The sequence below is a fragment of the Hermetia illucens genome, chromosome 1 (genome assembly GCF_905115235.1).
Source record: "Hermetia illucens chromosome 1, iHerIll2.2.curated.20191125, whole genome shotgun sequence".
NCBI classification, from domain to species: Eukaryota; Metazoa; Arthropoda; class Insecta; order Diptera; family Stratiomyidae; genus Hermetia; species Hermetia illucens.
In genome coordinates this window covers 15,402,468-15,424,826 of record NC_051849.1, presented here as the reverse complement: position 1 = coordinate 15,424,826, position 22,359 = coordinate 15,402,468, and the positions used below count along the sequence as shown (strand labels likewise).

Below are 22,359 nucleotides of genomic sequence, written 5' to 3'. Positions count from 1 at the left end.
ATGCATCCCTCTGAGCCTCAATTACAGTATATTAATATGAAGGAATACAATGAATGTAAATGGTCATAATACTTGATTTATTCGCGTTGCGATTTATGGAAACATCCTTATCAACTATCATAAATAATGAAACGTAACATACAAATGATTTTCTCGTTACTAAAATAGAATAATACTTCTTCGTGTTCATGGTGGCATTTGCGTATGATAATCTTAAATAAAATCTTAATTTACGTCAATAAATAATGAACCTTACATCTGTCTATATCAAATAATTTACAAAATACAATCTATACAATAGAAATACATTCTTGGTAAATTCTTTCTGAGAGATTTTCAATGGAACAATAACACTTAATTTGAGTTTCAATTGCTTGCTTCGTCTGTGCTATCGTGATCTATGCAATTGGCTCGTTTCAATTGATTTAGTCGACTGGCCTTGTTTAGACTAGCAAGAATCTCATCTGTATCGAGGACAATAATAGGCGTGCATCCATCGACAAGATTTGATCGGCTGCATTGCCTCTCGAAGATCTCGTGGGATACGCTCCGGGTGAAGGAGAAACGAGCCGATTCGGTGCGAGTGAGCTTCTTCTTTGGTTTTGGTTTGGGCACTTGGATTGGTTCCACCGGAGATTCGGCATCCTTGAGTACTTCGTCAGCACGCATCTTAATTTCACGCCATGCTTCTTCTGCAAAGGGATGAGATTGGAATTGTGGTTATTGAAAGTTAAGAGGGGGTCGAAAAATCTCTGGGATCATCATCAAAACAGGCTAAAGTTTTCAAGTTATCGGGATAAAGGATTGAAGTTATTGTTTGGGAAACATACCTATATGCTCCTCCACCGCATGCTCGTATGTCACACAAAATCGTATCACAAACCTTCCTCTCACCATGGCTGGAATCATGTGCATTTTACCGGAATGATTGATGAGAGCAAGTAATTCACGATTGATTTGATCTGATATTCTGTAGGAAGAAGCAAAGTGTTAACAAAAAAAGGAACTATTGAGGGAACCTTGGACTTACCTTAATCTAAAGCAAACAAGTCCCAAATGTACGTCATTCCTCACTTCGAATCGTTCGTCATCTTGAACCAATGCCTCGAATTTCTTAGCCAATTTGATGTGATTGCGGATGTAATTTTGCAAGCCAACGATACCATACGATCGGAAAACAAACCATAATTTCAGTGCTCGGAATCTTCGACTCAATGGAATACCGTAGTGACGATAGTCAATGGCACTCGAGTGTTCGTGTTGTAAGTAGAGTGGATTGACCGCCAACGCTGTTTTAAGCGCCATCACATCCTTGACCCACATTGCTGACGCGTCGAAATTCGTCAACAACAACTTGTTTGGGTTTGTATTGAATGAATCAGCGTATTCCATTCCTTTGGCAAAACGTCTCATTTCGGGTAGTATGAATGAGTTCCCGGCGTATGCACCATCCACGTGGAACCATATGCTGGGGTAATCTTTGCAAACTTTACCGAGTTCGGTGAGATTATCAAAAGCGCATGCTGCAGTAGTTCCAACAGTTGCGACAACAAAGAATGGTGTTAGACCTTCAGCAACATCTCGTTCGATAGCAGCCCGAAGAGCGTCACCACGGAAGCATCCATGATTGTCTGTGTCGAGGATTCGAAGCTTAACAATTGCCATTTTTGCAGCCTTTTCTACTGAGGAATGAGCCTCTTTGCTGGCATAGGCTACGAGTTGTGGGAGGTAGACGCTGTCATGAATGTGTTCATTGCCTTGTTTCAGTTTTTTGATGGCTCGGGCACGTGCGGTTATGAGGCAGACGAGGGCACAGTCTGATGCAGAGCCTTGGAGTGCACCACCACCACAACTTCCAGGAGCGTCACTTAGGAAGAAGGTTGGCAAACCTAAGGCTTTTGCGTACCAATCTAATACTATCGTTTCGAGCTCTGTTGCAGCAGGGTTGGAGGCCTGAAGTATAAATGAAAAAAAATAATTGAAATGAATTTTTGATTTATTTTAATTTATTTATTTCAGAAACTCAAGCTTCAATAGAGAATCTGGAGAGGACTTTGTTTCCGATTTTTAAGAATTGTTTCAATATTTTCCAACTTACCCAAGAAAAGCCAATGGATCCGAATGCATCACTCAACATGTCAGCTAAAATTGATGGATATGAATTTCCAGCAGGAAAATATGCAAAGAATTTAGGGTGATTCCAGTGTACGATTCCAGGCATGATTTTGTTTTCTACATCGTGGAGAATTTGGTCGAAATCTTCTCCTTTGGTCGGAGCCTCGCCTATAAAATAAGAGCAAAAATTGAGCTTAGATTAGGGGGAATGAGCAGAAGTATTATTCATTTTTGAAATTTAATTAGAAATTAGCGATTTGGGGAAATTTATATCTGGGTAGGTAGGTAGGTATCAGTGGCCGCTCCGAGGAGCCCAATTAGCGCTTTGGTGCGCCGTTTTGATGCCACAAACTCCTAAGACCGTGGCTGTTGTTATGGGAGCAGGGAAACAGAGTCCAGCCGGCTCGGATCGTTAGAGTCAGCCCGCAGCATTCACGAAGGGAAGCAGCTCTCCGACCCTGCAGCTAGAAATCTCTCTGAGGTCCCCAAAGAATGGTTTACCCAGTGTCCACAGCCTGATTCTAGCCAGAGCTGGGCAATCGCAGAGAAAGTGCATGAGGGTTTCCCTTCCTCCTCCTATATCTGACTTCAATGAACAATCTTTCTCTTGATTATATTTCTTATCAATACAAACCGATTATTTCCCATAAATCACGTTTGATTTTTATATCAAGCAAAGTTTACAGAGGAACATTCCTAACGCAAAAAATCCTTTCTTCTATCTAAAACTGTTCTAACGCAAAAAAATCCTTTCTTCTATCTAAAACTGTTACCAAGTAGCTAAGATAAATCCTATTAATATCGGTTATAACTAGTTTTATTTATTTTCCGACGCATTAGCCAGCCCATCTTCCGAACGCTGGAATGGTTTCAAGAGCGAAGCCAAAAAATCTAAACAAAACTCGTGTTGGCTTTGTTTACACATATCTACAGTACGAAACCCCCAGTTTTTGTCTTAAAATTGACCAAAAGATAAACTTCTCGGAATTCAAGTAAATATTAGAGACGTTTAATTGTAGAGTCCGGGAAAAAAGTACACAAAGGCAAGGTGCAAATATCATTGTATTGAGATATCAATAGAAAAAGCCATTTAAATTTGGGACTGATTTATATGAAACAGAAGCGGATATTGTTCTAAGAAAGAATTTGCGCGATATGTTCATCGTCATTTAAACGATATAAAACATATTCGGGGTTTTTTGCTGTTGGTAATAAATTTTCAACGAGATTTTAACGAGATTTTTTCTGGGTTTGAATGATTAAAAACTTTGAGATAAAAAAGAAATAGACGAGGATTGGAGGAATAGGTTGATAATTGTAATATCGCATAGAAAATATGTCCAGATATTCCTAGAGTTATCACAGTTATTTGACTTTATTACTGTTGGGAAGTGAAATGCATTTACGCACAAAATGCACGACTCCTGTCTCAGACAAATTACCGGCTAAAACACCCCTGGTCCGTCTAGGACTCTAACCCGGAATCGTCTGACACATTACCTCAGGGCAGGCCTTCAGTGTAGGAGGTGCTCCCCGTGATTCAGGGAGCCTCGGCTACCTTGGCTTCATTCCTATCCTTTTTCATCTTGAGTGTAACTGGCCAATCTGTTCCACGTGTCCTTGCGCTGGTGCTCCCACTTTCTTCAAAAGAAAAGGTCTGACAGGCACCATCCATCATATCTTTGCGATAAATGCAGTCGGGCGACCGTGATTTCCCGATTGTGTGCAGGTAAGACTGAATATGCTCGTGTTCGCTGGGTTAGGTACTAGTCAACCTCACCATACTATCGATTGAACCATTGTCGCACGTCTTGGATGAGATCCGCGGTCCATTTACCCCTCGATTCCTCCACCAGAGTGCAGGCTCTCTCTCGCCACAAGCGACAACTTCCTTATTTTCTTCGTCTTTTCTGAGGGATATAAACCTCTGCTCAGTAGCAGGGAGTTTGCTCGAAATAACTCATAATATCACCATTACTGTTAGCTGCAAGACGATACGATAGGCGGACACAACTCGCAAAGTCCCTCGTCGTTGTACTTGCGCTACTGAAGGAATCAGCCCATACTTAATTACAAAACGACCCCTCTTAGATAAGTGACCTTCAACATTGGACATTAGCCGGAAAATCGCAAACGTTCTAATCGCAGCCTTGTCTGTGGTGTTGCGAATCTGCTCGAAGGAACTCATCTTTGTGTTTATCATTACACCGAGGTATTTCACCGCCGGCTTCGACAAAATCATGGTTTCATCAACCTGAATAGGAGGGACTGTGGGAACCCTCTCGTTGGTCAGGTCAACAACTTCGGTTTTCCCAGAGCTAGAGAGAATTCATGTTCAGCCATCCATTTGCTCCGCTTCCGCTCCGCTTATTCGATTAGATGCGATTCACCAGGCATTTTGAGTTGTACAAGGCTATCGTGTAAGGCGTTTCAAAGGTCTGGACCAAACACAGATCCCTGAGCCGCCCCGATGTGATCTTCATTTTGTGCTGTTCTTCCCGCGTCTCGTAGAGCAGGACACGGTCCTTTAAATAGTCCCTCAATATCCGCAATAAGTAGCCTGGAGTATTGAAACAATTTTCTAGCGCCTCAGGAATGTGGCTTCACCATGCAGAATTACTATTCTTACGTCTAGAGTCACAAGTAGTACCACTCGCAGACAGTGACGACTGCGTGCTTCAGTCAATTTCACTATTTTCACATTAATTGTGGCTCGCCTCGTTGGTGAAAAGCTTGATAAACTTATCAAGTAGCTTCCCCGCCATGTCTACAACATACTGAGAGGTCGGTAAGCTGACCGCACCTCGGGTCGTCTTTTCGCTTGCAAGCATCGCAATCTTTCAGCTGAACGGGAAAACACCTGCTGTCAAACATGTAGTGATTAAGCTGAGTAGCAAGTCCCACTTATACTTGCAATGCTAGCTTCAGCACTTGACTGGGAATACCATCTGGTCTTGGTACTTTTTTGTCCTTCATGGACAAGAGTGCCCCGTTTAGTTCCTTTACACTGAAGAGTTGGTATTGCTTTGTACTCACTGTCTCATCAACAACGGCCTGCATGATTTCTTCAATCTTCATTGCATCCATAGGATAGTGTACTCGATTTGCGTCGAGTTTTTTGGTAATCAGCTTAAATCAACACGAGTCCCCATTGCTCTATATTAATATCACTGATTGGCTCGTGTCAGCAGCTATCTACCTGTTGATTTCGGGGCGAAGTTCCTCTTTTCATCTTTTATATTCTGCAGAGCTAAATGTTACGCCATCTTGGCCTCTTGGACGCTAAGCAATTCGCAGATGTCTGAGGAGGATATATCGGATTACCACAACGGTGAGTCTCTATCTCGGTTCTGCTCGCTAAGAACCAACTAGTCAGCTCTCCTTTCTTACACCGTCTGCCCCAACAGTTGCATTTCTATGCTTGATGGCTTGCAGGATGTGCGTCATGGCGCTTGGCTTTTAACTGTTTGTAACGCCCAAAACCGGGACCATGAGCCACATCTTCTATCTGAAAACTCCAGTTTTTGCAAAGAACATAGCATTTTGCCGACTTGCAAATTTGCAATTTGTGCCCGAGTGCGTCATACTTAATACAAAGCCTTTCCGATCCTTTGGTAGTCCCTGCTATATGTTTGTAGGCCCAGCACTATAAAAACGAACGTTAGAACTGCATTTCGTCTTATCCTGCAAATGATCCACCCGATCTTTATTTGCAATCGAGAAAATGGTTCGCTGTCTTCTTAGGGACAGGGAAAATGATCAATTTTTGCCGTCTAGAGTTGACAAAGTTGGCTCGCTGGGACAATGGCAATGGCTAATTTTTGTCCTCTAGAGTTGTCAGATGTCACTCCTTCACAACTGGGTAATCCCTTTTTATCATTTCTTCTACATCTTTCGTGTTCGTGGCACACTCCAGATTCTTTATTTCAAGGGCGCACACGGGTCTTAGACTGGAAACCATTGCTATAGTGGCTAGAATGCTCTGGACTAACACATGGGTCATCAAGTCTCGAGACTAACAACATTCAAGCTGAAAAATGGTTGAAAATGTGTTGCCCACAAAAGTGTTTGTCGAAAGCAACCAGTTACCGATGGTATGCGAGCTATAAACGTGGCCGGACATCTACCGAAGACGCAGGGCGTCCAGGTCGTCCAATTGAAGTGGCAGCGCCCGAAAACATCCTGAAAGTCCTAAAAATTGGTATGTGTGATCGTAAAGCAGGTTGAAAGATATGAGCAAGATCCTGAAAATATCAAAAGGCACTCTAACAAAAATTTTTGTTCCATGTGGGGGCTGGGTTTGATTGATGTTTGACAGCGCTGCTTATGCGAGATAGGATTTTCTACTTCGGTATATAGCAATGGATGAAACGTGGATTCACCATTATACTTCGGAGGCAGAAAGAGGGTCAGCTGAATGGAGACGGAAGGCTGAGAGCCAGCGAAAGCGTCCGAATTGCTCCCACATTTCCTATATTCACCAGATCTGGTCCTATTTGACTTCTACTTGTTCGCAGTTCTCAAAAAGAGGCCCCAGAGAAAGAAATTCGGCTCCGATGGTGAAGTTATAACTATCTTGATAAATAAAGTCGAATTTTGCGAAAAAAATGCGCTTTTATTGGTTAGTCTCGGATCTCAATGATCCATGTGTTATGTTACCCCTCGATTTCTTCACAAGCAGCAGCTTCCTTATTTCCATCGTCTTTTCTGAGGTATATAAACCTCCGCTCAGCAGCATGGAGTGCGATCGGAATAACTCATGCTATCACGATTACTGCTGGCTCCAAGACGGTATGATAGGCGGACACAACTCGCAAAGCCCCTCGCCGTTGTATTTGCGCTAGGCACTTGCGGAACATACATACGGAGTCAGCCCATACTTCATCATATAAGTGACCTCGGACATTGGACATCAGCCGGTAAATCGTAAACATTCTAACCGCAGCGTTGTCTGTGGTATTGTGCGAATCTGCTCGAAGGAACTCATCATCATGTCTACCATGCCGTCGAGATATTTCACCGACAAAGCCCATGGTTTCATCAATCTGAATAGGGGTAACTGTGGGAACCCTCTCCTTGGTCAGTACAACGACATAGGTTTTCCCAGAGCTAGGCGTTTTTCTTCTCGGGTCTCGTAGAACAGGACCCGGTCCTTTAAATAGTCCCTCAATATCCGCAATAGGTATCCTGTAATATTTAAACAATTTTGCGGCGTCTCAGGCCTGCAGCATTACCTCGCAGAATTGAAGGCGTTTCTTAGGTTTAGCATCACATGGGGCATCACTCGCCGGCAGTGGCGACTGTGTGCTTCAGTCAGTTTCATCATTTTCACATCAATTGTGGTTCGCCCCGGTCTAAAACCATATTGTGTTGGTGAGTAGTCTATCGCAGCGCGTATTGCGTGAGTCAGTCTTGGCTTGATAAACTTCTCAACCAACTTCCCCGCAGAAAAGGACATTTTTTCCATTTTTTAAATACGGGCAATGCTCATTAAATGAAAATATTACAAAATTATAGAATGACATGTTAAGAATATTTGCTGAAAATTTCAGCGGAAAATGTTAAAATTTAAGCCGTTTGCAGTAAATCTCCCAAGACGTCTTCAAAAGAGCCCTTTTGCGATGACGGTTGTAATTCATGACTTGATCATTTGGGGCAAAATTCGTTCAAAAAATTTGACAAACAATTAAAAAAAATTTGGGGAAAAAATGTCAAGACCAACGTCGATGTGGTAAATGTTTGCCGGCCGTTGGAATATTGGAAAGAGTCGCTTGTCACTGCGGAGGAAATGTACTGATGATCACTGGCCGTGAAATCTCCCAGTATCTTCCATTGTTTGACCACTGACACTAAAAATTCCGTAGAAAAGGTTATGGCAGGGCGCCTAAATGTCAGAGTGCTATAGGTATTTAGGACAATAAGTGCTCTCCTTGCGACTATTTTCAAAATCTGCGTGCCTCCAGAATCTAGGTGGGGAAAGCTCCATTCGAAGGCTTTGGCATTAAAGTCTCCTCCGACAACAACTTTCCTTTCCGTGTTTCTAATCTCGTCCTCTAAGGTAGCGAGCGTATTCGTTTGGTGTGAGGTAGATGCTGAAAAAAGTCATTTTCACACAACGAACCCAAAACGAAGTCATCTCCTCGACCATGGGTCTGCACGCGCAAATTAACCGTATATCTTACCCATATGGTGGCTGTGGCAGATATATCGGCATACTACGATGGTGAGCTCCTATTTCAGGTAACTAGTGACCTATTCCTTCTTACACCACCTGCCCCAACAGGTCGTGCAGGTTGCATTCCTATGCCTGTTTGCCGTGATGGTGCTTGGCTACAACTCTTCTTTGAAGACCTTGCACCGCCCGAAACCGGGGACATGAGTTACATATTCTTTCTGAAAACCGAGGTTCTTCCCAAAAATACAGCATTTTGCCGACTCACTAGTCTTCGCTTCGTACCCCAGTTCGCTATCCTTGTAATAGAAAAGTCTGTCCGGCCCTTTGGTAGCCCCTGCTATATGTTCGTAGGTCCAGCACTTTAAAAACAGGGATTGGAATTACCTTTCGCCTTACCCTGCAATTGATCCACCCGATCTTAATTTCCCCTCAATGAAGAAAATGGCTCGCTGTTTTCTTAGGGACAGGAAAAATGGCCAATTTTTGTCAGCTGGAGTTGACAGAGTTGGCCCCCTAGGCCAATGACAATGTCTAATTCGTGTCCTCTGGAGTTAGCAAATGTAACTCCCACCTTGTGGTTGCTCACATCTGGGCAATAACTTTTTATCGCTTCTTCCACCTCTCCGGTGTTCGTGGGACAATTCAGATTCCTTATTTCAAGGGCGCACACGGGTCTTAGGCTGGAAACCATTGCTATAATGGCTAGAATGCTCTGGACTAACACATGGGTCATTAAGTCCCGAGCCTAGCAACGTTCAAGCTGAAAAATGGTTGAAAAAGTGTTGCCCATAAAAATGCCCGTCGAAAATCAACCATTTGCCGATAGTATGCGATATAAACGTGGTTGAACATCTACCGAAGACGCAGGGCGCTCAGGTCGTCCAATTGAAGTGGTTGCGTCTGAAAACATCCAGAAAGTCCATAAAATTGTTAGGTGTGATCATAAAGTGAGTTTGGAAGATATAGGCAACATCCTGAAGATATTAAAGGGCTGGGTATGATTGTTGATTGAGAGCGCTGTTTATGCGGGATAGATAGGATTTTCTGCTTCCGTACATAACAATGGATGAAACGTGGATTCACCACTATACTCCGGAGGCAGAAAGAGGGTCAGCTGAATGGAGACGAAAAGGTGAAGACACAACAGTCGGTAGGCAAGGTCATGGCCTCTGTGTTATGGGACATCCACAAAATGTTGCTTTTGGACTTTTTTCTGAAGGGCAGCGACTACTATAATATATTGAATTATTGGATTGATTGGTTGATGCAATTAACCAGAAAAGACCTTAAAGTCAATGAAAACGATGGGGAAATTGTGCGATTTATGACTCGAATTCCGAACTTCCACGAAAGATCTCCCTCCCTGGTCTCTGATCGTAGCCTCTCCTTTCTCGTTTTCTTTTGGCATTGATGTTTTAGTCGAAGTTAGCTTCGTCATTGGTACAGTGGTGGTGTGCAATAAGGTCCAGCAGTTTCTCCATTTCCATTATCCCATTTTAGGTATCCATAGAGATGTTTCGCTGGATGTTAGTTGCAGCCTTCATTTTCACTTCTTGAGTACCCTTTCCTCCCCTACTTTTGTCTTTCGGATGAGCTCCATCCTCTTTGGACAGAAGACTTGCATTTCCGCATAATCACCCTTTTCCCGACAAAGGGGTGTCACGCAGCTCGGCGTTTGCCATCTTTTTTCGTGGCCCTTCGACTTCAAATTCGATGGCATCCCGCCTTTTTGGTCGCCAGGACTCTTACTCTCTACGGCTTCACTCCCTTTTTTACTACTAGTCGTCTTCTTCGTTGAGAGAGTGAACCTTTCTCGTTTTTCAGTAGGTAACCGTAGAATCTTCCATTTTATTTGTGAAGGAAGTAGTGAATGTGGTGTATTGTTCGACCATTGCTTGTTGTGTGGTCGTAATTATTGTTGCTGCTGATGCTGTCATTGCAGTTTGGGTTCAGCTGGAGGTAGCTGCAAGGGAGTGGGTGTTCAGAGCCGGGATCAGGTGCTAGTCAAGTGTCAACTGAACCTGTACTGCCAACTTAATCTTGTCATAGGCTTGAGCGTACCCTGCCAAGATTAATATCAGGACGGAGGCAGTTGCAACACTAATCTGAAAGCCATTTTTACGAGATGTAACTCGGGTGTATTAACTAACGGGCAACCTGTTCCGAATTGTTTGCCAAATCATAAATCCATGCCATACCGGACTGTGGTCATTATCGCCACTCACGTTAGTTCACCACCAGGTTGTCTTGTGCTTATCCGGGGCTACCAACTGGGAGGTGTGGGTTGACTTGGGGTTGGACCCTTGGCTACTGGGTTGTTTGTATTGAATAGACTGCTTATGGTATCTCTCTATTTATTTTTTTTTTCTCCAGCCTCTAATAACCTTTCACACAATCGAATATCTAATAGTTAGGACCACTCAAATTTGCTGCAATTAACTCTACTCCATCTGATAATGCATTGCAAATTTTCAAGCCCCGGTTTCAAAATCAAAACAAACACCCAAAATAATCCCACCTGAATCAAAGGCTCCATGCTTTTTGAAAGTGAATGCTATAACAGTTCATTCACATTGCGCATACCAAATTTAGAAATGATCTCTGTCCTAAAATAACATCAACCTCTCATCAAAACAACCAACTTATTGAGTACTTGCTAAGCAATAATAACGTGGGAGGGTAAGATACGAACAATGACATTATTTGAAATCATATTCAGATGAAAAGATATTTATATAATACCAATAATATCTAGTCAAGTACCTGCCATTAATAATTGATTTTATAAATAAAATTACATATTGCAATTGCTAAGTGTTGTGCGGGTTAGTTTTAGTGGAATTAATTTCTTGGTTTGGGTTTGTTATAAAACAAACCGTATGGTATCGTTTTTAACGTATGAACTACGTTTGCATATTTGATGTAAGTTTATTTATTCATTCATAAATTGCTGTCACACTATTAGAGATTGAAAACAGTTTGATAAGTGGTTAGTCAATATTATGCTTTGTGTACATGAGGTTAGTTAGCGCGATAGCAATATTGATAATTTGAATATCTTGTAACTGAGGAGCCTAAGTCCAAGAAGAAAGAAGTTTGCTATTAAGACTTTTTATCTAATCAAAACAATTGGAAGATCTTTCCTTTTTAGGTTAAACTAATTTGTTTTGGATACACATACTCTATTTCGGGAACCATTTTATCCCTCCTTTAGTGAAAGATATTTCGAAAGCTGTCTAAGATTTCACTTCACAGGGGACCAGACCAATTGACAAGAAATTTTCTCCCATTGTTTTTGGTTCACAAACCCCATGGTCTAGCACATAATTTTTCAAAAAATAGACCCACTCCGGTCATGTTGTTCCCAGGACAGAGATGAGGAGCGCCTGATGTTCTCTGGCATAGAGAAAACTGCAAGGCGTTTATTGTTTAAAAAGTCATCAAGGTTCGAGTGCGTTTATTAGCCAAGTTTTTTTTCATGATTTTTAGATTTTTGGGATACATACACTGTATTTCGGGAACCATTTGAAACCTTCCTTAGAGAAAGATCTTACTGTATCTCGGAAACTAATTGATCTTTCGCTCCCTCTCAGTGTAAGATCTTACAACCAAAATATAATAAATGTATCCACATAAAATACAGTGAACTTCCCTTAATTCGTACATGGATAGTTCGTATTTCCCGAGTTAATTTTCTTTATTTTGCACTTCCGATAATTGATAATCCCGATATTTCGTGCCAAATCGTCAGTCCCTTGACCATAGGAATTATCAGGATTCTATTGTATTGGGTATACGACGGTCTGTTCCCAAAAGATGGCTTTAGGTGCTATAGATTGTAGACAGGTGCAGCTGACTTTTGGTCTATCTGTCAATATCTGTCAACCAAAAATTGAGTTATGTACAACTAGTTTTTTTTTATTGCGTTAAAAATGTCAAACTTTGTTCCAAATACGCACCATTTGTGGGAAGTTTTGATTTTCTGTTTCAATTGGAAGAAAAGTGCAAGGGAAGCGCATGCAATGCTGGTGCAAGTTTATAGTGAACCCGCACCATCGGATAAATCTTGCAGAGAATGATTTCGACGATTTAAAAGTAGTAATTTTAATGTTAAACACAAGGAGCCTTCCAGTCAATCTAAAAAGTTCGAAGACAAAGAGTTAGAAACATTACTCGATTAAGGTTCATGTCAAATGCCAAAAACTTCAGAAGATACTCAAGCTATTTTGAAGCGAGGAAATTGGGCTACATACGAGCTGAAATCGAGAGATATCGAACAACAATTTTGCATGTCTGAAATTTTGTTTGTACCGTACAAAAAAAAGTAGTTAATGCATCGAATACGAAGCCCGGGCAACTGAGAACATTGACGCCGTGTCAATGTAATGCTCTGTATTCCGTGGGATCAAAATGGCGTCACCTACTACGAACTTCTGAAGGTTGGTCAAACTATTATACAAAGGAAGATTTCTATAGGCAACAATTGATCGGAATTAAAACGTTACACCGTCCCTGTCGCTAGTAGTGATTATTTTATTAAGCAAACATCGATATTTCGGGAACAATTTTTCCCTTCTTCAGTGCACTGGTGTATACACCAGTTCTTCCCTTATATTTTGACTGAGAAATGGAAGAGATGAAAGTCATCAATTTAATCGCAAAATTTTGAACATTTGTTAGTGTGTGGAAATGTCATAAATATAAGTTTCAAAAATTACGACTTTATCCTTAATGGTACACCACATTCTGAAATCAACGGAAAGCGTGTCAAGGCAATTTCAGAGGCTTCCTTGATCTTTCTAATTCCGTGGTCATAAAAAGTTGGAGGCTGAGTCGTTAACCAATTGCGCAGAAAGAGTTCAACCCTTTCATCGAGATTGAACCTTTTTATTTCAAAGAGATTTCTTCAACGGAGCTAGCTCAACGGCGAGAGACCTGGGCTTTATGGGGGATTTTCTAGTTGATCCCAGTCAATTTCTTCCAATTTGCTCTGAGTTATGTGCGCCATGTGAGGCCATGAATTATCGTGAAGGAGAATGACGCTCCTGATTCGGAAGCTTAGTTTTTTGGTTCGAAATTCAGCCCTAGTTTTGTCGAGCAGTTCATGACAATGAACGGAAGTTATTGTTCGGGGTGCGTTGAGGAAACTAGCTAAAAGAATGCCTTTGGAATCCCAAGGCACGGTGGTAAGAAGTGTAGTCTCATGGCTTAGTCGTGATTCTTTGCTAGCTTGTTTTGATTCAGGCGTGTAGTGGTGAACCCATGTCTTATTACAGGTGACTATAAAATTGGGAAAACCTCCTCCAGCATAACGGGCCAATAACCTCTTCTTACTCTTTCCAAACCGGCGGTTTTTTTTTAGCATAAGAAAGTAGTGGTGGAACCCACTGTGCTGAGATCTCCTAGGATCTAAGTTCCTTTCTGATGATGGAATGTGCACTCTCATCACTTGATCTACTGAAAAACCCATTTCGTCAACGGTGAAGTACAGATCTTCCAAAAGCTCTCTAATTTAAAGGATGTTTTCGTCTGTGATGGACGTTTGAGGATGCCCATTGCGTCTCTGATTTTCCACCTTCAGAAAAACGTTCATGCCACTTACATATACTCGTATACGCGAGTTTCGGAGAAAGTTTCATTCAAGAATTGCGATTGTAAACGTGTGAAAATGTTTGAAGGTTTCACCTTCCCTCGCTAAAAACTTCATAAAAATTCATTGCGCCACAGAAGTGGGAACCACTTGGTCACTCATTGCTCTAATGTAGACTGAATAGGGATAATATTGGTAGCGGGTGCGGAAGTGGAGTAGGAAGACCAGAAGGAAAGTTGTTAGTGTAAAAAATTCAGAGCCTTCCAGCCGCCTTCAAATTTATATTCTTATTTGACTGACCTTTGTATTTATCATGCTGGAACTGCTATGCAGAAAGAGTGAGAATGAGAGACTTTGACTTCTACGAATGATTGGAACATCCAAGGTGTTTCTCCCGAAAACTTTTGATATTTTGAAAGGGCTTAATTCCATCTTTTTGAAAAATGATTTAGCTTGAAAAAAATAGTACTCTAAATGTCAACAGCATGTATTATCAACCTCACGTATTGAACAATGAAAGCAATTAGATTTTCCGTTGTAGACTAGCATTTTTATTTTGGTAACATCTCGTATTTCGGGAACCATTTGATCCCTCCTTTTTCAGTGTAAATTCAGTAGAAAAAGGCAATTCATATTGAATCGATCAACTGGTTACCAAAATTCTCATTTGATCTTTTTTTCAGTGTAGGTCCAATAGAAGATCTTATATTGACAAAGATATTTGGTTGAGTCGAATTGATCAAATGGTTCCCGAACGAACGAACTCATGCGCTGTTAACATAAAATTTTGGCTTACAATTAAACATTTTCTAATCAATCCCATTTAAAGGATGCCAATCTATGAATCTATCTATAAGTCATCGGTCGGACAAAGAGTCCACTGATGAAGGGGATAGTTGGTTCCCGAAATACAGTATTTATGTAATATCAACAAAAAATGTTAGCCAAGAATAGAAGTTTTCTTTAATTATTCTCATTTCTTGAAACACTTGTCGGTTATCTACTCCAAATTTTAGCTATGATGTCTATAAAAATTGTTCTTTTGATGTTTTCTTTCATCCATGAGTATAAATGAGATGGTATACTTTCTAAAATTTGAATCACACGCTACGCACTGGTAGACCTTGCTTTGCTTCTTTCTTTTGCTCTTTCAGGATAAACACCTGAAAATTGTGAGTGGGAGTCCCATTTTCCAAGAAATCGAGCGGAAATTCTTTGGTTCCTGAAAGAGCCGCTAGCCACATTCATCCATTCGAGACACGAGTGTGAATTAACAAAGCAATTGCTTTTTTAATTATATTTCACTGCATCTGGTACACACGAGCAAGTGGGCGAAAAAATTTGAACCAGCAAAGCTAAATGTTGATCTTATAAAATCGATTGTATTTCCATTAAAAGTGGGTGCATTGTTTGGGGGTGTGGTGTAATAAACAGGCTTTTATCAACCACTAGGGTGATGGTAAGGACCAGGTAAGTTGGGAGGGGGGGGGGGGGAGGAGTTACAAATCCTTTAAGCAGAGACCCTTTCCAGTCCCTTCCGCAGTTGAGAAATTTCTCTCTCCGGAGTTTGACCGGATGCTGTTACAATTAGTGGCTCTCCTGGCCTAAAAGGATTTTCCAGCTCAAAGAGTTCGTAGCGAATTGTGATTTGTGGGTCGCTGGCAAATCTTATAACCACTCCCTATGGAAGAGATAACATTTTCCTCTGAATAGTGAGATTTGTAGGAGTCAATGCCTGGAAACTACCGAAAATGGGGCCAGCTTCGTAGGGATAGTCTGCTGAGTCAGATGGCAGTCTCTGAGACAGATGACAGACATTCAATATAGCAATTCAAGTTGCCACTACAACTTCAAATAGATTTCCAAAGTATGTTACCCTAGGAGGGTTGTGAAGCCCAATAATCCTTCCTGGGTCAATTAGTTACTTCATTTGAGGACTGCTTTTGACCAGGTTTCTTGTAAAATCTTGGACACCTCACCAAATTTGTTCCATTGTCGGCTTTGATAGCTCACGGTAGTTCTCTCGACTAGTAATCCTTTTAAATGCAGCTAGGAACAGAGGCTTCAGCATACCTCTAGGTGGAATTCTTCATGTAGTATATACAGCCATACAAACAAAGACTACTATGTGTAGTTTTACGAATCAGCAGCTCTACCAAGTGGGATTTTGCAAGAATGAATGGATTCTTTTGAACAAATGGCAAATGAACCCGATCCTGGCCGAAGGGAGCCATTTTTATCTTCCGAAGTCGACATCCCATGATCCTTCTCGACAGAAAGGCTTCTTTTCGAAAATTCAATTTGCTTCTGATAAAGTTCAGTCTGGTAACTTATGCTGCCCTGTAGCTTCCAACTCTTTTAATTGAAATAATAAAAACTTGTTGTTTCTTTTTCGTTGGTGTGGGTATTTATTCTTGCAAACACTGATATTTCGGGAACCACTTGTTCCCTTCATCAGTGTAAACACCGCATAATTTCACTCTGAACAACTCTTTTAGTTGAGAGTTGACCTAATTTTCTAGTTTTCCACTTAAAGCAGCATCCAATTGTTCAAATCGGGAAGCCCCTACAAACCTACCTACGACAACTTATTCAGACCATTTTCCCTATTCCAATAGTTCTTCTTGAAGAAATTGCAGTAAAACCACAAATCGTGACGCATTTGTTTTTGGGGATATACTCCTTTAAAGGTATAGTCGACGGGAGTTTAACTTTGAAGGACAACGCCATTGGAGGCAGCTTTGTTCAGTAGGGTAAATAGTTTTAGATCTTCCGCATATAAGTGGACAAGTAGATAAGAATGGAAGGTCATTACAAAGAATGAAAATAGGAACGTGCCAAGAATCGAGCCTTGGGGGACGCCGGAATAAAGCAAAGGAAAGGGTCGAGGCAGAGGCATGGGACGAGACTGTATACAACCTACTACTTAGGTTGATGGAATGCCGAACGATCATTGTTCAGAAGTAGAGAATGGTCAACGGAATTAGAGGGTTTGGAGAAGTCAGTATTGACTGTCTGAACATATTTTTTATCGTTCCGCGACTTTGTGACGTAGTTAGTGTCCTTACACAATAAAGTGTCCAAAACGATACGAGATCTAGGCTTTTATGGGGGTTAGTTTTTGGCCAGTGTCAGGACCACATCAATAAGAAATTCGGTAATGCAAGGATTTAGAAGAGCAATGGAAATAAGTTAGCTGTGAGAGGATCATCTACGTTGGAAAAGCAGTGGGACGAATGTATAGAAGCATGGATTGAAGAAAAACGATCTCGCAGAAACTCACATGGAGGCTCAGGAGAATTGGCAAAATTGTCGGGAGTTTAATAGTAGCAACGGGAGGAGCGGGTGAGGGATGAGAACTGCGGGCGTATGTTCAGAATGGCTCCTCGTTCAATACTAGTTATGCCATCAAGGGAATGTGATAAGATTCGTGAGAAAGTGGTTGCCTCATCAGGATCTTTTTCTGATGCTAAGCAGTTATTAACCTTAAACTAAAGTGCTGAGTGGGCTTTAGTTAACCTCATATGAATCACTTGGAAAGGGACTTGGGACTATCAAAGAAAGTAGCTATTGTTAGTCTTCAGGATTTAAGAAAAGAATGCATTTTATATCTCAGTCAAAATGTTCTATTTCAGGAAAATTTTTATGAACTTCATTCCTGAAGACAAATACCTTCTTGTCTTTCCCACCTCCTAACGTGTGTTGGCGAAGGTTTAAATAAAAATAAAAGGGGTTCGCAAGAGTAGGTGCCATTATATAGCCAAGGTTTAAATCAAATTAAATGGGTTCGCAAGAGTAGTGTCATTATTGGCTAAACAATTTGGTGAAAAACAAATATATAGCATATTTCGAGAGCCAGAACCAAAGAGTTGATTCCACCGAAGAAGGGGTCAGTTGGTTCCTGAAATACGGTATTTGTTTCTCACCAAATTTTTTAGTCAATACTAACTATAAACACTCTGTATACCGTCATGATATCGAGGACTTTCTTAGCCTAGTTGGTGTTATGATTGACAGTCCAACAGAGTAGTCCTTAACGTAGTCTAAAATGCATTCTCTCAAACAATGGGAAGATTTGTGCAGCGATTTAAATTGGTCATTCAGTTCTTCAGGTGGAAGGTTATAATGGCGCAAAAATTGTTTTTAGTTTGCTGAAGTATCAGTACAAAATTGAATGATTTGCGTTGTCTTTCAAATAGTACACTTTCTCCTCGTACAAAAGACGAGGTTCACGAAGTATTCTTGCTTATTGTCTTTGTGGGACAACCAAGCTTGTGGGAAACACTGGACACAAAAGAAGTGTTCAAAATGTGAAGTTCTGCAAGTAGATATGCCAAATGTTGTAAATGAACCAATAGTTAGTCGGGACGGGATCATCTCCCTCCTCACGCTTATTGAAGCAGTTTATTAAGGCTTAATTATGTTGGACAGCGAAACCCTATGGTCATAGTAACATCCTAGATGAAGTACTTAGGGAAATCTGGACGTTTCGAATGGACAACGCCATACGCAAGCCGAGCTTAATGAGGAAATTTACTGTGAACTTTCCAACCAGAGCAGAGTGGAGGACCGGGGACGTGTTGTAAGGTTACCACATAGCCACTTTGACTGGCAACATATTCTGGGTTGGTGGGGCAGTACAGGACCGCATTGAACAGTCTGCATGGTACGCTCAAAGTCGCCCTCCTCTGTGTTCCCGACTATAGGAATATGTCTGCTTTTAGGAGCTCTCGGTGGGCACAGTCTTCGACCTCCTGACGAGTTGAATCTTCTTCTTGATGGTTTCAGATGGCGGAGACTTACCACCTGTGTCAAATCAAAGATTTGCTCGGCCTATAAGAAGACCCAATTGCAAGATAACGGCGGTCTGCACGAAGTACTGGCTTCTAGGGGATCATGCTGGCAGACCCGTCATATCCCTAGGAGGAAGAAACCCGCAGAGACTCTTTCGCAATCCAGCTCTATCTCTAGCTAGATTCAGGCGATGGGCACTAGGTAAACCATCCTTTGGGGACCTCAAAGACATCTCTAGTTACAGGTAGGATAGCTGTTATCCTTCGTGAATGCTACGGGCTGGCTTTGAAGACTTGAGCGGGTTGGACTCTGGCCCCCTTTGCTCTTATCATACCAGTCATGGTCTTGGGAGTTTGTGGTGTCAAAACGGCGCCCCACAGCGCTAATTTGATTCCTCGGAGCGCCCACTGATACCTATCTACACTCTAAGGTTTTAAATAGAGACAATGGCTTCTGATCGCATAGCTTTCAGGGATTCTTAAAAAAGTGACAATAGTTACAAATCACTCTATTATTATGAAATAGGGTTATTATATGACCTTCTCAATAAATTAGTAAATAATGCTTAGTATTGTTTTCGTACTAGATTAGTGGATATTTGTTCCCATGCTTGTATCTATATTTCACAACGTTTGGTTATACGTTGATGGTTAGATGACTTGCAGATACTGCAATTACACAGCAAATTTTCTAAACTATTGTGGGAATCTGATTGAGATTAGAATGTTAGTAGAGAGATAAATGGCCATCATCGCAGTGCTTTGTGGTTTCTTATCTCCCTAAGACAATGGATAGTTTTGTAATATTGTAAGGGAGGAAAATCCGCTGTATCTATTGAGGAAAGTTGATGCGAAATGATCTTAGCTTTGAAATGCTCGGCTTGTAAGCTTGTTGTGCGAAGATAACAAATTAAGTGGCGGTTGAAAAATTAGCAATCTTTTTACATAGTGTAAGATGGGCTGTTCACGTCAAACACCAATGGAAGAATCTAAATTGCGCATTTGAAATAATTTGGTGTATAGTCTAGCGTTTCTCGATGTTATATTTTCTTCATACACAGCTTTATGCAACAAAGGGGTTTAAAGTGTCGAACGTATGAAGTAAAGGGTACTGCTCTTGGTACTGCTTTTTTTCTATTTGGTTTGCATTGACATTACGCTTCGGTTTCATTAATACTGTGCAAATTATAAATCTACTGCAGTGAAACAGCACAAAGACAAATAGAAACACCCATGACAAATCGGGATGTAATTCTGGAGCAACGGGATCGAGAGATTGACACTCAACCAACTCGACCATCGCACTGTTGAATGGGACAATTCGATAGCAGCAGGCATGTGGTATCTGAATAAAATTTGTTGGCTGACTATCTAAAATACGTAGTAGTGGAATACTTTATGCAGCTCTTAGCTGACCCGAAAAGTAGGTGATGTAGAATTGCTAGGGAAAAGAGCAAGGTTTGCGAAGATCCTAGAAAACGCGATTGACGCCTCATTTAGGAGTTCACAGTAATCGTGTAGATTCAAACTCCGAATATTTCAGAGTTACTTTCAGCTCTTGATTATTGGACGCCACTCTTGAAGGAAAAAAGGATGTAGGACTAGATTGCATACTTAATTTGTCTCCCACAGTGGCCTTAGCAATTTAGATATCGCAGGTTATTGTGTTCGCTGTGGCACGTATTCTTCAGCAAAGTGGTATGAAAGTTAATTGATATAAGAAAGCTTCGAAAAAAACTCGATTGAGTTTGAGCGAGCGCTTATTGTGTTATCATCCAACAAAAAATTTGTTGTCTAGGTTCAGAACAGCTATACCTTGGTTGACGACGTTTCGGTCGATATAATTCGGTTCGCCATCAGAAGATGGGGGACTCAGGGTTACTCGACCCTCAAATAAAAACTTATTTATTCGTGCACTGGATAATAATTAATTTTTTAATAATTAACAATGCACCAGTTTTTCAATTCCTTAATTTTGATCCGTGCTAATTCAAAATATTGTTTGATACACTGAAACTTTAGTAAACAGCACAAAAGATATAGATAAAAAAAATAGATACTAACTCGGTATAAGTTTTTTCAAGTATCCTGGATCCAATGTGGGTGCAACTTCTCTCTCCTGAATATTGTCCCGATAATTACATATATAATCCACCATTTTTTTGCCATATTCACGAAAACCTTCTGTATTCATTTTGGATTTATTTGATTTTAAGATACGCGAAAAGGATAATTATTCAAAGCACTATTTAAATTTTGTTAATTTAGATATAAAACGGATAAAATCACTGAACTATATTGACTGCAAACTTTTTTTGAAAATATCTTCGCTTGCTTAGTCCACAATTATATTAAAACTGATTAAGATACTTCCGTGTATTGAAAAACGTATGATTTTCGCACTATTCCTCTGGTCGATCTTTCGCGCTTCGATATCAGAACTAATTTAATTAACATGGCTTGAACAGCCCAGCTATATATGAGATTTTATCTCGGAAATAGACGACGTCTGCAGCGGTACACGATCAGTGTTAAGCTTTTGCAGAAAAGCCCACTTGGAATCACCCACCACTATCGCAATATCGGCGTGCGGTAATGACGACATACTATGCAAACATTACATAGCTGTACACTCTGTGAATGGGATTGAGGTAAAATATAACTTTTGCAGGTGTGAATTGGGAGTGAATTCTATTGGGTTGAATCAGGATTGATTTGGTCAGCCTGCCTTAAGTGAATCAGTGAGAGCGGCTTCTTCCATGGCAACCCAGTGAAATTGGAAAGGTTTTTCGGTTGGGAGTTAAACTTAAGATATTAGATAAGTTAAACGACATAGATTTCCACCAACAACGGTTCGGTGGCTAAGAAGAAGATGCAGCAACTCCTGGGTGTCCTAGTTGCAAATCTTGGGGTGGGGCTTGGATATCTCTAATGTCCTTGTATGAGGGTGGGGTGCGAAGTTTCCGACCTGATAATGAAAATATATTTTTTTTGGGGCTCATATGCATTGATCAAATTTTTATAGTGTGAGATTTATAGCCAGAGTTGGACAAAATCGTAACCGCGATTATGATTACGATTGTAATCGAGAAGTGGGCATGATTTCGTGATTACGCGATTATAAATGTAATCACAGACCGCGATGATTGATTCAAATCAAACTCAACAACTGTGAGGCGGCACAAGACCTCCTCTCACAGACCATCCGAGAGAAGGGAATTGACGTTGTCATTATTTGCGAACCCTATCGCACCTATGCTGGTAATGCCTGGGCCGGTTATTCAGGAAGTTATGCAATTTCCGAAAGCTGGTTTCGTGAGTGCAAAGTTGGGCGGGATTCATGTCTCTAGCTGTTATGCCCCTCCTAGCGCAACACGTGGGGGGGGGGGATATGCTGCACCATTGGGTGCTGGACGCAACTGGTAATACCCCGGAAATCTACCGACTTCAATGCCTGGGCCTGTGAGTGGAGTAGCCGAAGGACAAACGAGAGAGTTCGTATTCTCCTCGAGGGATTTGCAGAGTTGGATGTTGTACTTGCCAATGATGGGAACTCATTTACGTTCAAAAGGAGAGGCCTGGGCTTTATCGTTGATCTCACGTACGTGAGCATCGTATTGGCGAGGGGAACCACCTGATATGTCAGTGAGCATTACACCCACAGCATTACACCCACAGGCCATCTT

The 22,359-nt window shown here is 41.1% G+C and overlaps 2 protein-coding genes across 2 annotated transcripts in view; one reads left to right on the top strand and one right to left on the bottom strand.

The window, feature by feature from the left end:
• The window catches only part of LOC119646854 (ribonuclease P protein subunit p25-like protein), a 152,042-nt gene that overhangs the window by 13,085 nt on the left and 116,598 nt on the right, over window positions 1-22,359 (top strand). The gene's annotated exons all lie outside the window — the stretch shown is intronic.
• Window positions 57-21,113, bottom strand: LOC119646853 (aromatic-L-amino-acid decarboxylase). The gene is made up of 5 exons (XM_038047475.1): window positions 20,738-21,113; window positions 2,099-2,283; window positions 1,031-1,953; window positions 831-970; window positions 57-692 (listed from the first exon to the last, which is right to left on the bottom strand). The coding sequence occupies exons 1-5, from the start codon at window positions 20,865-20,867 to the stop codon at window positions 367-369; spliced, it is 1,704 nt and encodes a 567-aa protein (XP_037903403.1). The 5' UTR covers window positions 20,868-21,113; the 3' UTR covers window positions 57-366.

Excerpts from the sequence above, each read along its gene's own strand:
- LOC119646853 (XM_038047475.1), bottom strand. The coding sequence starts at position 20,867 with ATGAATACAGAAGGTTTTCGTGAATATGGCAAAAAAATGGTGGATTAT. Across the intron at positions 1,954-2,098 it reads GATCCATTGGCTTTTCTTGG|GCCTCCAACCCTGCTGCAAC; the intron begins GTAAGTTGGAAA and ends TTTATACTTCAG. Across the intron at positions 971-1,030 it reads CTTGTTTGCTTTAGATTAAG|AATATCAGATCAAATCAATC; the intron begins GTAAGTCCAAGG and ends TTCTTCCTACAG.